The sequence below is a fragment of the Drosophila navojoa genome, chromosome 3 (genome assembly GCF_054131105.1).
Source record: "Drosophila navojoa isolate 15081-1374.11 chromosome 3, UAZ_NAV_1.0, whole genome shotgun sequence".
In the NCBI taxonomy this organism is placed as follows: Eukaryota; Metazoa; Arthropoda; class Insecta; order Diptera; family Drosophilidae; genus Drosophila; species Drosophila navojoa.
The window spans coordinates 24372496-24387743 of record NC_142891.1 but is presented as its reverse complement, the minus strand read 5'-3'; the positions used below and the strand labels follow the sequence as shown (position 1 = coordinate 24387743).

At 43.2% G+C, this 15248-nt stretch overlaps 5 protein-coding genes across 8 annotated transcripts in view; 4 read left to right on the top strand and 1 right to left on the bottom strand.

Annotated features, from left to right (window-relative positions):
- Oatp30B (Organic anion transporting polypeptide 30B) overlaps positions 1-7158 on the top strand; it is a 29382-nt gene extending 22224 nt beyond the window's left edge. For all 4 annotated transcript variants that reach the window (XM_030385190.2, XM_089256781.1, XM_089256780.1 and 1 more), the window contains 7 exons: positions 162-483; positions 2444-3480; positions 3549-4385; positions 4453-4867; positions 4929-5080; positions 5139-5280; positions 5334-7158. In XM_030385190.2, the coding sequence (XP_030241050.1) occupies positions 260-483; positions 2444-3480; positions 3549-4385; positions 4453-4867; positions 4929-5080; positions 5139-5280; positions 5334-6228 (3702 nt within the window). In that variant the 5' untranslated portion in view covers positions 162-259 and the 3' untranslated portion in view covers positions 6229-7158. The remainder of the gene's footprint in view (positions 1-161; positions 484-2443; positions 3481-3548; positions 4386-4452; positions 4868-4928; positions 5081-5138; positions 5281-5333) is intronic.
- LOC115562955 (enoyl-CoA delta isomerase 1, mitochondrial) overlaps positions 1-15248 on the bottom strand; it is a 103661-nt gene that overhangs the window by 69575 nt on the left and 18838 nt on the right. The window lies entirely within an intron of this gene.
- Positions 8439-9790, top strand: LOC115562944 (uncharacterized). Its single transcript, XM_030385192.2, has 5 exons — positions 8439-8564; positions 8613-8918; positions 8992-9143; positions 9204-9455; positions 9518-9790. The coding sequence occupies exons 1-5, from the start codon at positions 8510-8512 to the stop codon at positions 9629-9631; spliced, it is 879 nt and encodes a 292-aa protein (XP_030241052.1). The 5' UTR covers positions 8439-8509; the 3' UTR covers positions 9632-9790.
- On the top strand, positions 11430-12415 carry Cpr30B (Cuticular protein 30B). Its single transcript, XM_030385221.2, has 2 exons — positions 11430-11583; positions 11640-12415. The coding sequence occupies exons 1-2, from the start codon at positions 11575-11577 to the stop codon at positions 12090-12092; spliced, it is 462 nt and encodes a 153-aa protein (XP_030241081.1). The 5' UTR covers positions 11430-11574; the 3' UTR covers positions 12093-12415.
- On the top strand, positions 13577-14273 carry LOC115562975 (uncharacterized). The gene has a single exon (XM_030385232.2). It carries the CDS (start codon positions 13649-13651, stop codon positions 14231-14233), a length of 585 nt encoding a protein of 194 aa, XP_030241092.2. The 5' UTR covers positions 13577-13648; the 3' UTR covers positions 14234-14273.

Sequence of the window (15248 nt, the reverse complement as noted above, 5' to 3'; positions counted from 1 at the left end):
TATTCATAAATTCAAGATTAAGATATATGAATTGAATTTTTAATTTTTGCAGTATTTTTAAAATAATACTAAAACTGCTTATCAGTTCCTATAAGGCATTTATTAATATACTAATATTACTTTATATAACCTATAACATTTCTTTTCTTCTTCTTTTGCAGTTGCAGTGCAATGACATAGCCTTTGGACAGGAGCAAGGCGAACGTACTGATTGAATGGTCGTGTCATATGATTGGTTTTATAACGTAAATGCAACATTATGTCGGCCAAGCGACCATCTACACATACAGAGCAGTACACGAATCCCTCCTTCGAGCAGGAATCCAGTCCGGCAGCAGCAGCAGCAGCAGCAACTGCAGGCATTGCCACTGGAACTGGAACTAGTTCAGGTGCAGCCGCAGGCACTGGCTCAGGTTCAGCTTCAGTGTCTGGTGTGTGCACGAGCGATGCAGAGGCGGGCGCAACACATCGCAAAGGTCACAGGTGAGCCAAAGTGCAGTAGCACGACATGGGACATTAGTCAAAGCATTTCCTAGACCCCCTAGACGAAAACCAAATAGAAACACCATCATTTACATAAATTGACACCTTGGCTGGTTGGTGCAAACACAACTCGAAATCGACCCACTGGGCGGCTCTTTTTCTGTGTAATTAGGCCTGCAGTTAGGGGCTGCAGCTCGGGCGACATCAATAATTCACTGGGGATAGACACAATCGATGGCAGTCGATTACGACGGCTCGGTCAAATATTGAAATATTGATGGAGCCCTCAGAGGGCACTCCTGTCAATGCGCACGTCAAGTCAGGGCCAGGCCAAACAGCCGACAGGCCGAGGCAGCCCGGCACGTGAGCCTCGCCTCAGTCACTCCGCGAATCGGTTGGCTGTTTGGCTGGCGATTGCCGGGAGCCGTGGCTGCAGTTGCCCGTGGCGAGAATTGGCTTTTGGCCTGAAGAGAAAAGCCTTTGTTTGGCATTGCATTCAAGCACGGCAAATGAATTGTCCTCGGTGCAGTCCTTCGATTGAATTGCCGCAACCTAGAACTTGCTCCGTGGCTCTAGGTCAGGCAATTGACGTTGTTGATCCCTCAGCGAGTCGCAGTCTGCAGCGGATTCGACCGACCGGCACTGAAAAGTGTTTGCAAAATGTTTTCGAGGAACTTCGATTTGACATCCTTGTCGTCGTTACTCGTGTTTAGCCTTTCCCACAGACCATTCTGTTTTTATACCCTGAACCCATTGAAAATGGGAAATCAGGGTATAATGTTTTTGTGTAAAAGTATGTAATAGGCAGAAGGAATCATCGCAGACCCCATAAAGTATATATATTCTTGATCAGCACGACGAGCTGAGTCGATATAGCCCTGTCCGTCTGTCCGTCCGTCCGTCTGTCCGTATGAACGCCGAGATCTCAGAAGATATAAGAGCTAGAGAGCTGAAATTTTGTGTGCATACTCGTGTATACCATACGCAGTACGAGTTTGCTTTATTTTTTCGAAAACTCATCCGATAACTTTTTTATCGAGAATAATCGAAAAATTGATTTTGTTTTTTTGAGCCTCATCGGAGTACTATTAGACGTGGAGACTTCAGATTTACTGTGTATAGACATATGATGAATACATTTTGTTTTCCACAGATTTTGGATATCACGCCCCCTTCGCCCCCAATTTGTAAAAAACGTATTTCAAGTACTAGAGATTTGTGCTTTGGAATGTACACACATTTTGACCATATAATTACGCCCAGAAAATTTCATTAAGATCGTGTGTTTACAAAAGAACTTTTTCACCAAGTAAATTCTCATACTATTGCCCACACTGCAGCGCAGCCCAAGCGCAGTCGCTGCTTACTGCGCAGTTAGCAGAGCCCGGGCACGTGAGGGTGGATGCATGTTAATGTATGTGTGCGTGCATAAAAGTAGTGCAGAATGATGAGAATATCAGCTTGGAGGGTTCAGGGTATCTCATAGTTGAGCAGTCTCGACTAGAGTCTTCTTACTTGTTTCTTCATGAAATCCAGATGTTTTAGAACTACTTTAACATAAAAAGCAAAAACAAAAAACAAATAAAAATTCAAGATTTTTCTAGCGTCTTTAAAGTGATTTTAAGGAATGAATATAGAATCTAGTTTGTAGTTTATATTGGTAATCTAATAATCAGTAATCAGGTTGCTTTTCTCATATATTTGCTACTCGATGCCATAGCTCAAGGGAATCAATCCATCCATAAATCCGTCCGATTCGTGAATTGCCTCGCTTGCTTTGTAGCTGCTTCATAGTTCGTTAAAACGTCAGATATTTCAAAAATTCATTCAAATTGCAGTTTTTCCCCATTTTTGTTTCTCCCAATCGAGCCTTACATTCAAATTCGTGCAAGAAAAGTCATGACAATCGTGTGGCAAGCTACTGTGTGGTCCAGGCGCTGATACAATTGTCTACTTGCAGGCGACAGGAATCAATGTACCAGATGACAGGCCTCTATTCGGAGACGAACAGCGGCGACGAGAGCAGCATAGATGCCACCCAGGAGAGCTCGCATGTGGGCGACTTGTCCAAGCCGGCCAAGGCGACGCTGGCGGCCGCATCGACGATCGCCATGGATAATGCCGTCCTCAAGTGCCACAGTCGACAGCCGTCGGCAGCGGCTGCTGCGGCTGCTGCGGCTGCTGCTGCAGCCAGCAAATGCAGCAATGCCGATCACCAGCGCGACGACGACGAGGATGAGGAGCAGTTTCGTTCGAGGGATTGCGGCATATTGAATTGCCGGCCGTATGGCATTCAGAGATTCGCCAGGATCAAGATATTCGTGCTGCTGCTGTCGCTGCTGGTGATGATGCAGCAGGCGCTGAGCTCGGGCTACATCAACTCGGTGATCACCACCATTGAGAAGCGTTTCGAGATCCCCTCCAGCTATTCGGGCCTCATCGCCTCCAGCTACGAGATCGGCAACGTGATAACCGTCATATTCGTCAGCTACCTGGGCAGCCGGCGACACATACCCGTCTGGATTGGCATCGGCGCCGTAATCATGGGCATCGGCTCGCTGGTGTTCATGGTGCCGCACTTTACGGGCGAGCAGAATCCGGGCATTGCGATCATGAACAAGACCAGCGACAACATTTGCCGCAGCGCCTTGGTGCGGGACCAGGACATGGATCTGGGCAGACTCTCCAGCGGGCTCTCCCATCAGCCCCTGGCGCCGCACACGCTGCGCGAGGACAACTGCCTGGAGGGCAAGGCCTCCACCACTGGGCCCGTTCTCCTCTTTGTGCTCGCCCAGCTGCTGCTCGGCTGCGGGGGCAGTCCGCTCTTCACGCTGGGCACCACCTATGTGGACGATCACGTGCGCACCGAGAGCTCCTCCATGTACATCGGCTGCATGTACAGCATGGCGGCTTTCGGACCGGTCGTTGGCTTCCTGCTTGGCGCCTACCTGCTCTCCTTCCACATGGACTCGCTCTCGTCCACCATCATATCCATAAGTGAGTAAATCCTATATAAATGATATGTACTAGAGTCCTAATCCAATCTTTGATCTATTTCGCTGCAGCGCCTGGGGATCGTCGCTGGGTGGGCATGTGGTGGGGCGGCTTTCTGCTCTGCGGCGTGATACTGCTCGTGGTCGCTGTTCCGTTCTTCTCCTTTCCCAAGGTGCTGACGCGCGAGAAGAAGAAGATACGCAAGAGCAGCGTGGTGCAGCTGACGTTGCCGAACAACTCGGGCGCTGTCGCCACGGATGAGTTGGGCAAGGTGAAGAAGGAGATTGTGGCGGTGACGACCAAAGAGGAGGAGACGCATTCGCCGCCCAAGGTGGACACCGGCTATGGCAAGGACATCAAGGATATACCGCAGTCCATGCTGCGCCTGGTCAAGAATCCCGTCTACATCGTCACCTGCCTCGGCGCTTGCATGGAGCTGATGATTGTCTCCGGCTTTGTCGTGTTTCTGCCGAAATATCTGGAGACGCAGTTCAGCCTGGGCAAGAGCCAGGCGAACATATTCACCGGCTCGATCGCAGTGCCTGGTGCCTGCATTGGCATCTTCATCGGTGGCTGCGTGCTGAAGCGTTTCCAGCTCAAGCCAAAAGGCGCCGTGCAGTTCGTGCTCATCACGAACGTCATCTGCCTGGCCTGCTATGCGATGCTGTTCTTCTTGGGCTGCGACAACCTGAAGATGGCCGGCACCACGATACCCTACTACACCAAGCACGGCTCGACGCTGGACCAGCCGTTCCAGGTGAATCTGACGGCCGCCTGCAACTTCGGCTGCGAGTGCCTGACCAGTGAGGTGGAGCCTGTTTGCGGCAACAATGGCCTGACCTACTTCAGTCCCTGCCACGCCGGCTGCACCGCCTTCTCGTCCAGCTCCAACTACACCAACTGTGCCTGTGCGTATGCCTCGTCTGCTAAAGTTCCTCAATCTCACTCCCTTCTTCCCTTCTCCTCTTCTCGCAGGTGTTCACGCCAACATTTCGAGCAGCATTTATCGGGGCGCTGGCGGCAGCCAGGCTCAGGCATTGAGTGCCAACGAGGACTTTGCTGAGGTCACTGTCGTGCCGGTGGCCACAGCTGGGCCGTGCGCCACGCCCTGCCGCACCATCTACCCCTTCCTCATACTGCTGTTCTTCATGACATTCATAGTGGCGTCCACGCAGATGCCTCTGCTAATGATTGTGCTGCGCTCCGTGTCCGAGGAGGAGCGCTCCTTTGCCCTGGGCATGCAGTTCGTGATATTCCGCCTATTCGGCTATATACCAGCGCCCATTGTCTTTGGCAATCTCATCGACTCCACGTGTCTCTTGTGGAAGTCGTCGTGTGGCGAGAAGGGCGGCCGTTGTCTCATCTATGATATCGAGAAGTTTCGTTACAAGTAAGCGCTCATCAGCTCAGCATACCCGACTCTCCGCTAATATACCCCTCCTGCCCCTCAGATATGTGGGTCTGTGTGCGTCCGTTAAGCTAGTCGCCCTGTTTATCTTCATTGTGGACTGGTGGCTCGTGCGCAGGCGCAAGCAGCTCGAGAAAATGAAGCCACTGAATGCCAGCGATCCCATCATCGGATCCATCATCAGTTTGGACAAACGTAAGTACATCCACAATCCCTTCGAAATATTAACAAATGTTTTTTCTTCTGCTTGCAGTATTCGAGGAGAAGCTGACGGCCGGGGATGCGAGCACTGGATTCGTGGCAGGCAACGGCGAGCTGATTATCCCAACTGAGATATTGCGGCACTCGCGCAACGAATCGCGCAACGACTCGCGCACCCTGCAGCTGGAATACTGGTAAGCTATGGCTATGCTTTGCTACTGCCGCAACTAATTGGAACTGTTTGCAGCTACGACAAGTGTGGACATGTGGTGCCAGCAGCAAACAGCTGCCATGTGCCGCAGACCAAGTCGAAGAAGCACTTCCGCAGCGCCTCGTGCGATGTGAAGATGATCAAGAGCTTTGCCAAGGACCACAATGTGGCAAGCAGCGCTGCGGATGCCGTTGGCAATAAGTTCACGAATCTGAAGAAGCTGCAGTCGCACACACGTAATCACTCCACTGATCTGAATCCACATGATGTGCGCCACAAGACGTTGCGCGACGATCCGTCGCTGCCCATACGCTTCATACAAAACCAGCTGCGACCGCAGGAGTACGCCGAGGAGGATGACGACGACGAGCTAACCACGGGCTGTGGCCATTTCGTGAAGAAGCACTCGCGCAACCACAGCTACGACCAGATCTATATGCCCAACAATATTCGCTTCGACGCGGACTTCCTGCGCCATCCGCACTCACATCACAGCAATCCCAAGAAGAATGTCAATGTGCTGAAGAACGTGGTGGCTGATGCCGGCAAGGTGAAGAACTCCAATGAGGTGGAGGGTAGCAGTGGATCGCGCTGCCACTCGCGGACCAATTCGAAGGATCTGAACAGCCAAGTGGCCGTACCCGAGTCATCATCGAGTGGTCTCAGTATTTTGCGTCATCGTCGCTCCAATTCAAAAGATCTTAACTACAGCATCCTGCCCTCTGGCAGCAACGTAGAAGCTCCAGCAGTAGCACCGACTAATGCCCATGGCACGGCTGGCCCACTGAATCGAGCAACACAACAGCAGCAACAACAGCAGCAGCAGCACACACGAAATACGTCGCATCACAAGATTCAGATCGACGACGATCGCAACGAGCTAATTGACGATAACGATGAGGAGGAGGAGTCGAACTCGATTCGCTTGTAGTGGCGATAGTTCAACATGTTCCTGTGCATGTAGTCCAGCAATCTCAACAACTGTCGCACATAGCCTTAAGCTGATTCGGCTTGAGCGGAGACGGAGACGGAGATGGAGACGCCTGCAGAGCTCCGCTAGCATTCCAGGCGTGCCTCCAATGTGTCAACAACCCTATGTGTCTGACTTTATGATTTCCTTAAGAGCTGAAACCAGCTAATGTACTTGTACTTACAACCAAGTGTTCAATTGTACTTTCCTTGTAGATAACACGTAAATAATCTTTTATACAATGTTTCAAAACGGTTCACAGAAGTTCACATTTGGAGCGTTGCAACAATATTTATAATTAGTTTATTTATTGTATAAGCATATTGTAGATTCGTATTGTAGTCTTAGCTCCTTGTGATAGGCATATTTTATACTGTATACGTACCATTTACATTTTAAGAGCTAATTGACTGTTGTTCCTCCAGAGTCGACGTAACAGTTAATCAATAGTTTATCGCAATGTGAATGCATGAATTATCTTCTATAGAAGGAACCAACTCAGCTGAGTTCAATCGGACAGACATGTCGCCAGCTGCCAAAGTTACAAGTCGAAGTCATGTTTGACGTCATGATGAGAGACCCTAAAAGAGCATACCTACTACTATATTAAATTCCAGACTATTATTAGATCGATGTAAACTGCTAAAGATTTTGTATCTTTGATCCCTAAAGCTTTTACATTGTTCAAATCTCGGTTTCGAAATGCGAAATGCGAAATTTTTAATGTGCAAACATTTTGACTGCGTCCCTTACAAGCCTAGAGAAATCAATAGAAAATTTTGAAAATACAGCTGAACTAATATAATAATATCAATATTTTAACAATTGTCAATGGAAATTGTGCTGTGAAACGATGTGTGAGTAATGCAAATAAAACGTAATAATAATAATTAACACAATGATTGTTGTTGAAAAAGCAAAACAAACGCAATTAATAGAATATAATACAAGTAAATTAACTACAAGAATACAATATACATATATATTTTGTGTGTACATATTGTGCAAAATTCTATAAGGAACTCATATCAGAGCGAAATACAGAGAGGAAATAAAATTAAGCTCGAGTCACACATAGAATGCGAATATATTTTAAAGCGCTCCACGAGCGAATAGATCGAATTCCTTAATTTCATGTTTTCAAATAATCGATTGGAGCCACATTTTAATACAGAGAGAGTGTCGTACTTTAGCGATAATGCCTTAAATATATCAATTAATTATACACTAAATAAGTGCATATATAGAGTAAGTCAGTAAGTTAGCATACACATAGTTAGTATCTGTTTAGGAAGGTATAGCTAGTATCTGTTGGATACTTATTGGACAGTTGCATCTGTTTATTGACGGATTGTCAAAGCTTTCACATTGCAATCGTGTGATCCCCCAATCGACTTGCTGCTCTATTCAATTATTTACGAACATATATAGAATACAACTAAAGTTTACACCAACACCAAACCGGAAGTCACATTAATACAAATCGAGCACATTTGCCCCTATCCCCGCTGTAGCAAACCTCACGTGCTCCACAATAGATATGCAATTATACAAAGATATATGATATGATATGATGTATGTAAAATGTACAATTAGAAATGGATTTTATGAAACACACAGTTTAGCTGCGTAACTCGATATTAGGTGCGAGCAAATTCAACAATAATCAATAATTATTTAGCACATTAAGAAATGCATATTTTATTTTAGTGAAAATATTGAATTACCAATATGAATTAAATGAAAACATGAGACTATACAAACAACATAAATAATAAATGTACTAGACAAATGCAATTGTGTGTTTTATTTAACCTTCAGTTTTATATTCAACCTACTACTAATTTCTGTTAAAGTATTAACTTGTTTAATATTCAAGTATCAACAGTCAAAATCAGTATTTTGGTTCACCCTAATGCAGCTAATACAAGAACCCAAGCAAAGACGAGCTTTTGCTCAGCGAGCTTTCAAAATGGGGTTGTTGAAGTTGTTAAACTGGTGTGCAGTTAAATCCAATTGGAGTTTCTATAGATATTATAAGATATTAGAAGACTATTCTACATATTGTTTTTATTTCGCTAAAAACTTGATTGCATTGCAAGAAATTTACTTTTTGTTTTTGCTGATATGGCAACAGTATATGGCAATGAGTTGATAGCTTATCTTATTTGAAATTGACTGATAAGACTTGGGAAACTTCTGACTAAGCGAAACAGTTGAAAACAGTTCAGTTGTTGGCAACATGGAGCGACCAGGCTCATCCGCAATGCAAATGATTTATGCAGAGCTCGCAGCAGGTGCGTATACTTAATGCCAATCAGAACGTGCTCTAAATTGGATTCCAGTTAAAGCGCAGAATACGCGCTTGGAAGAAGAGAACATACTGCTGCGACACAGGCTGAACCGCTTCTCCACAGACCAGCACACGAGCGCCACAGTGAATGTGGAGGCCAAGATCAGAGCATTTCAATTGGAAGAGGAGCGCGATCGGTTGGTGGAGACCCTGCAGATGCACAAGAAGAAATACAATAAGCTGCAGGATGCATATCTGGAGAAGGTGAAACGCTGCAAAGCGCTGGAGGAGATGTTCAAACGGCAAAAGACACTCACGGGTCTGGTAATGAAATCAGCAGTAGCTCAGCGCGAGTCAGGTGAGAATGAAAGACGAATATATGATCTTCATATGTATGTGCATATATCTAAGACCGAGTCCCATTGGAACAGAACAACAAATGATGCTTGAGAAGCGTATGTCACAGCAGAACAAAAACAGCTCAGCGGAAGTGGAGCAGCTGCAGGTGAAGTTAGCCAAGATGCAAGCGGCGCTAGATGAGTCCTATGACATTATTGATGAAATGGACTTTGAATTGGAAAGCGTAATTAAAATCTACTTGTTAAAAAGATTTACAGCTTCATATAAGCCTTTGTACACACAGGTCGACTTGCTGGAGATGCAGAATAAGAGTTTGCGCGAAGAGTTGGCAGCGCTCAAGGCGCAACTGGAGGCGAGTGCAGCACAAGCAGCCTCAGCTCCAGCAGACGATGATGATCCACCGCCCAAGTACGAACCCACCGACCAGGCGTGTCGCAATTATCGGCAGCATGTGGCCTCGTCCACCTGTGACTGCTGTCTGAAGGATGACGACGCCGATGCTGAATCACTGGAACGCGCTGCAATGACACAAAGCGTAAGTCACATCAAACAAACAAATAATTATTGCTTGATAACGATCATCGATTCCCATTGCAGCTCGTCGAGACTGTAGAAGCCGAAAGCAATTCGCTGCGACGCGAGCTTTTGCGTTCGCGCTTACAGCACAAAATACGCACCAAATTGGAAAAAGAGCAAGAGGAGGAAGATTAGAGTCGGATACTCCAATTGGAATTGAATTGCCGCTGGAACTGCTGACACAAGCTGAATGCTACAGCGAAAATGCTGTAAATGAAGTGGAAGTGGATAACTGCTGATGACACAGGCTGCCTGCTATAAATGTCATGAAAGGGAAGAGATAATTTAACATTATTAAAATTATATATTATAATATTGTACTCTATTCAGTAATTGTATATAACGAATTTTTACTTTTTAAGAAATATATATATGTAGTTTGTACATCTGTAAAAACTCCAATTGATATTCTCGTTTCACCTCTATTTTCAAAGAGAACTCTCAGCATTAATCAAAACTCTTTCATAATCAATAACATTGCAATCCAGTCTTTGGGCCCAGTCGACAAGTGCAGCTAGACAAAAATGCGGGCATGCAAAATGCGATCTTATTTTGCACTTAGTTTTTTATTTTAATTTTATATTGGGTATGTTTAACCCAGTTTGGGACAACTAACGCCTGCCGCGCACAAGTGCACATGCCACAATTTGCAAACGCAAGCTGGAAAATTAATAAAAAATGTAACAAAAATTTAGAGTATTGAAAATGAGATAACCTGAATTTTAAGGCATCAAATAAGACAAATGCCGCCATCTTATGGCGATTAATTAAAATATTTGTTAATGACATCAAACGAGTTATTTCCACCTTAATTAGCCATCTCCCGGGAACACTATATAGCCAAAGGCGACGACGGCACATGCCACATATCATGTACTAAATTTTTACCATGTTTATTTAGATCATATATTACGTAAATTATTCAAAAAGAAACAAATAATTAGCTCTTGTTCCACTATATTGGGTTGGGTTTCTTGATTGGAATTTTAATGTTCATAAATTGAGCAGAACACTTTATGCCAGCTCAGATTAGCATTTGATTCAAGAGACAAAATAGAGCCGAATTGAAATAATAAAAAATGCATTAGATCAAATTTGCCGGCTTCTTAATGATTTGTCAGTATATACTCTTATTGAGAGTATTATACATTTTGAGTCTAAGAGGTGATCTACAGTAGGTGATTTTTGATAAATATATGTATGAAATTAATTCATGCTTTGAATATGAGCAACTAATGTACAGTACAGTATCTTATATTTTTGTCATTCTGAATGTTTATACACATGTATTACATACATTAATATCTACTCTTCAAACTAATCCATCAATTAAATAATTATCATGTAATTTTTGATTTGAATTTATTTTTTATTAAGCGGACAATCTATGGATTCATATAAATCCTATACAGATAAAGAGAAATAAAGAGACTATTTGAAATGCACAAGATAATTTTGTATTTATTACAATATTATAACAATATTAAAATTTAAATTCTATACTGAAGAACCACTAATTTAATAATTTGAATTAACCACTAAGAGATTTTCATGAACTCTGAGTTCATTTCATTTAAGATTATTTAAGTATTTATCATTCTTCAATAATATGGTTTTTCTTCTATATAGATATTTAATAAATAATAAGACTTATAAACAAATGTAATTCATCCTATAAACCTTCTTTGACCAAAATCTGATTGGGTATGTGCCTCGCTTGCTTTTTCTGATTTTCTTCTCCAATTGGAAGCAATGCGTGTGGTTGTGTTAGTCGAGTGAGCACTTTGCGTATTTCGTGTTTTATAATTTGTATTTATTTTGTTTTTTTACTCGTGGTTCGGCTAATGAGCGCGCTGCTTGATTTTGGGAGCCATTGGAAAGATTCGGACACAGATTGCCTCACACCCAGTGAGACGAGGTGGGAGCTGGAGTGCGAGATTGAGACGTTGCGGCTGTCATGCGTGCGCAGTATAAAAGCGCCGAGGACTTCACAGTTTAATTACAACGATCTCGATCAGCGTCGTGTGCGTACACAGTTCTCGAGTTGAAGCCAAATAGATTCATTCACTTTGCCAATAATGGGAAAAGTAAGTTGGAGCAGTCTTGCTGTATGAAGCACTAGTCCTTACTCGCTATCCTTTAGCTCAGCTATCTGTTCTGCATTTGCCTGACGCTGAGCAGCGTCGCCGTCTGGGCCATTGAGCTGCGCCCGGAGCTGGACTCTGGCCCGGTGGCATACGAGTTCCACTGGCTGGTCAATGATCCGCACACGGGCGACATCAAGAGCCAGAAGGAGACGCGCAAGGACGACAAGGTCGTAGGCCAGTACACGCTCGTCGACTCCGATGGCTACCTGCGCACCGTCGACTACACAGCGGACGATCACAGCGGCTTCAATGCGATCGTGCGCCGCGAGCCAACGGACATCAAGATACCACAGCCCTCGCCGGAGCCCAAGAAACTGATTGCCGCCAAGCTCCTGACACCACTCACTCCCCTCGTCCACTATGCTCCCAAGGCCATACTGAAGTCGGCCGAGCCCTCCGAGGGCAACTATGTGTCCGTATCGGGACCCACGGCCCAATACAAATACTAAATTGTGTTCAAATCACATTTTAGCCAATCGATCATAACTTCGACTACATTCCAATATCACGAACACGAACACGAGCACGAGCACGAGCACGAGCACGAGCCGTCAAGGAATCTGCCAATCTACTCGCATGCGCCAGCCTAATCAATTGCCAATTCATTTTACAAGCCATACTTAAGTTATATACATACATATGTACATATAATTGAACACATTAATTTTTTTTATAGATGCATCGTACATACATACATACATGAAGGAAGGAAGACATACATAAATATACATATATAAATATTGAATTTGTTCTGCAGAAGAACACAAAATAATTGCACTTTTTATTTGTTGCCTGAGCTAAAGCTATAAAAACACTTGGGACTTAGGGTTTTTTTAAAGGGAAATTTTTTAGTTTGAATTTCGGATAAAATCTAAAAAGAAATAGGTTAAGTGAGAACTTAATGGTATTTATTGAAAAGGAATTAGTTTGGTTATTTTTATACACTGAACCCATTGAAAATGGGAAATCAGGGTATAATGGTTTTGTTAAAAGCATGTAACAGGCAAAGGGAGGCGTGGCAGACCCCAGAGAGTATATACATATATTCTTAACCAGGGCGACGAGCTGAGTCGATTTAGACCTGATCAATTCTTCGAAGGGTTCAGGGGATTTCGTAGTCGAACAATCTCGACTAGAGCTTTCTTACTTGTTATTTATATATATACATATATATTTTTTTTTTCTGTAAGCCAACTTCTCTTGAGATTTATTTCTGATTTTGATAATATTTAATTTACATATTTTCCTTACACTCCATATTTACACTCAAGAGAACTAATATATAAGTCATTGATTATATTAATATACCCGTTTTCCGTCGTGAAGGGGTATACACATTTAATTTTAAGCGTTAGAGCACATGATTACACGATTTCTAATGAAAAATGAAAAATTATCGGTCAGCTAAGACGTGTCAATTATGTCCAGCAATTTCCTATTGATAATACATTAGGAAAATTATATACAGATATCGCAAAATAGATATGACCATGTATATATCTCTATATATTTCTTGTGATCTAAATAAAGAAATGATAGCTATTAGAAACACGCACAGATTAGAGGAATACAGGGAAAGCAGCTGAGACAACTCGAGTTTATACAATCTCGATAATCTCAATTGATATTTATTTTTTATGCTTACACATATATAAATGTATATATCTATCTATTCAGCTTTTCATTCAGTTTTGGTTTGCTGAAAAGAAGTTGGAGTGTCTCACAGTTACTCACAGATATGAATTGTAGTGTGTCATCGTTGGATAAGGTTAAATGGAATTGCAAAGATGCTCCGATTAACTAATGCTATCTGCAGACGAGACTCGAGACGAGCAGCCATAGAAGTTGATAATCTCACGTAGCGGACGCGTCATCGTCTCCAGCTCTATTGAGCGGCGCACGTGCACGGGCCAGAGAGGGCGAGTCTTCCATTCGGTGGGTCAGTCTCAGCCGAAAATCCAAATGCAACGATGGATGCCGTCGACTTGGAGCGTTCAGTAGCAAAATGAGCGACGCAGCGCCTACACGACCAGCACGAGTCGCAGTCACCCTGCTGCTAATGCTGCTGTCTCTGCTGGGCTGCACTGCGAGCGAGAAGCCGACGTCGGCGGAGGACACATCGTGGATGGCGCCACTGCAGCAACAGTATGGCTGGGATGCCAGCGAGCTGAGGAACAAGATGCATCAGGGCGACGCGACCACCTACGAGCTGGGCACACCCAACTACCAGATCCTGAATCCGGAGGATGAGCCCGAGTACATAACGGCCGATCAGCCGCACTACCAGGAGATGCTGCGGCGCCTAACCAGCTCCAGCAATGGCAGCCACACGATAGACATGACCATGCCCAGTACCATCTCAAGTGCCAGTGCCTCGGCCGTAGCCTCAGGCTCAGCCTCGGCCTCAGATGAGCCCAAAGAGGTCAAGTGGGAGAAGCTGCAGAAGCGCAGCTTTCATCAACCGGCAGTGGGCAGTGGCAGCGCGGGGCCTGTAGAGGCCGAGCCCCTACATGAAAGAAGCCATCGCCCAGCGATACAGGTCTATGCCGGTGCCAAGTCATTCCAGACATTGATTGCCAATTTGAGTTAGATTTGGACTAGATTAAGTTTGCTTTTTTTGGTGTATTCTCATATTGTGTAATCAACAAAAAGATTTAAGCCTGACAAGAGTTGTGTTCATAACAGCTAAATAAATATTTCGAGTTTCATATGAATCTTTAATTTGAAAAAGATCTAGATTATTTAAGTAAACATCACATTATCGTTGCATTGAAAGTAAGAAAAACAATTTTCATTCTTTAATACAAATTTTCATTTTCTTTTAATTTGAATCGTCTTCAGTGCTTTTCTCTTAGATCAACAATCTGCAATCATCTGCAGCACTTCCATTTATTTCACTTAACTCTAGTAGTACTACTGCAACTTTGGAACAAATTAGTAAAAATTTTATTTATATATATTTTTTTTTAATCATATTTTGGGGACAATTTTTTTTAATATAATATTATTTGTTTGTTATAAAATCAAATATTTTTTGTTGATTTAAAATATTTATTTATCTACATAATCTATTTTTCAACAAAATTTATCGCGTAAAAAGTAAATAAAAAATATATTTTGTTGAATTATAATATTTTTTGATCTACATAAACTATTTACATTTCTTGAGTAATTTCCAAGACTGAGAGGATTAAATTCCACGTTCTTCTTCTTCTTCGTCTTAACTAGTTACCTGACTCAACCAAATTCAAGCAAAAGCAAATGCCCACCTCATACATGAGTAAATTCTTATTTAAGGTAGACTCAATGTTCAACTATCTCACAGAAAAGTTTATCTATCTATTAAAAAGTAAAGTATCTATTGAAAAAGTAGAACAATAAATTTATTAACCCAAAAGAACAAGCCTCAAAGTTTCATAAAGTTTATTATAAATGAATAATTTTTGAAAGATTTAATTCGCTGTTAAATTAATATTAATAATACTCATGGCGAGACAATTTTTACCATAAATATGTGTAAATATAGTTAAATTGACGCATATATAGTCATAGCTCTTATGGATCACCAACTAAATCATTTAATTAGAGGAAAATTGAAATGCAAT

What these genes read in the sequence shown, in the direction of transcription:
- LOC115562944 (XM_030385192.2), top strand. Translation starts at nt 8,510, where the DNA reads ATGGAGCGACCAGGCTCATCCGCAATGCAAATGATTTATGCAGAGCTC. An exon ending in TGGACTTTGAATTGGAAAGC is followed by an intron (nt 9,144 to 9,203) that starts GTAATTAAAATC and finishes TTGTACACACAG; the next exon opens with GTCGACTTGCTGGAGATGCA. An exon ending in GCGCTGCAATGACACAAAGC is followed by an intron (nt 9,456 to 9,517) that starts GTAAGTCACATC and finishes TTCCCATTGCAG; the next exon opens with CTCGTCGAGACTGTAGAAGC.
- LOC115562975 (XM_030385232.2), top strand. Translation starts at nt 13,649, where the DNA reads ATGAGCGACGCAGCGCCTACACGACCAGCACGAGTCGCAGTCACCCTG.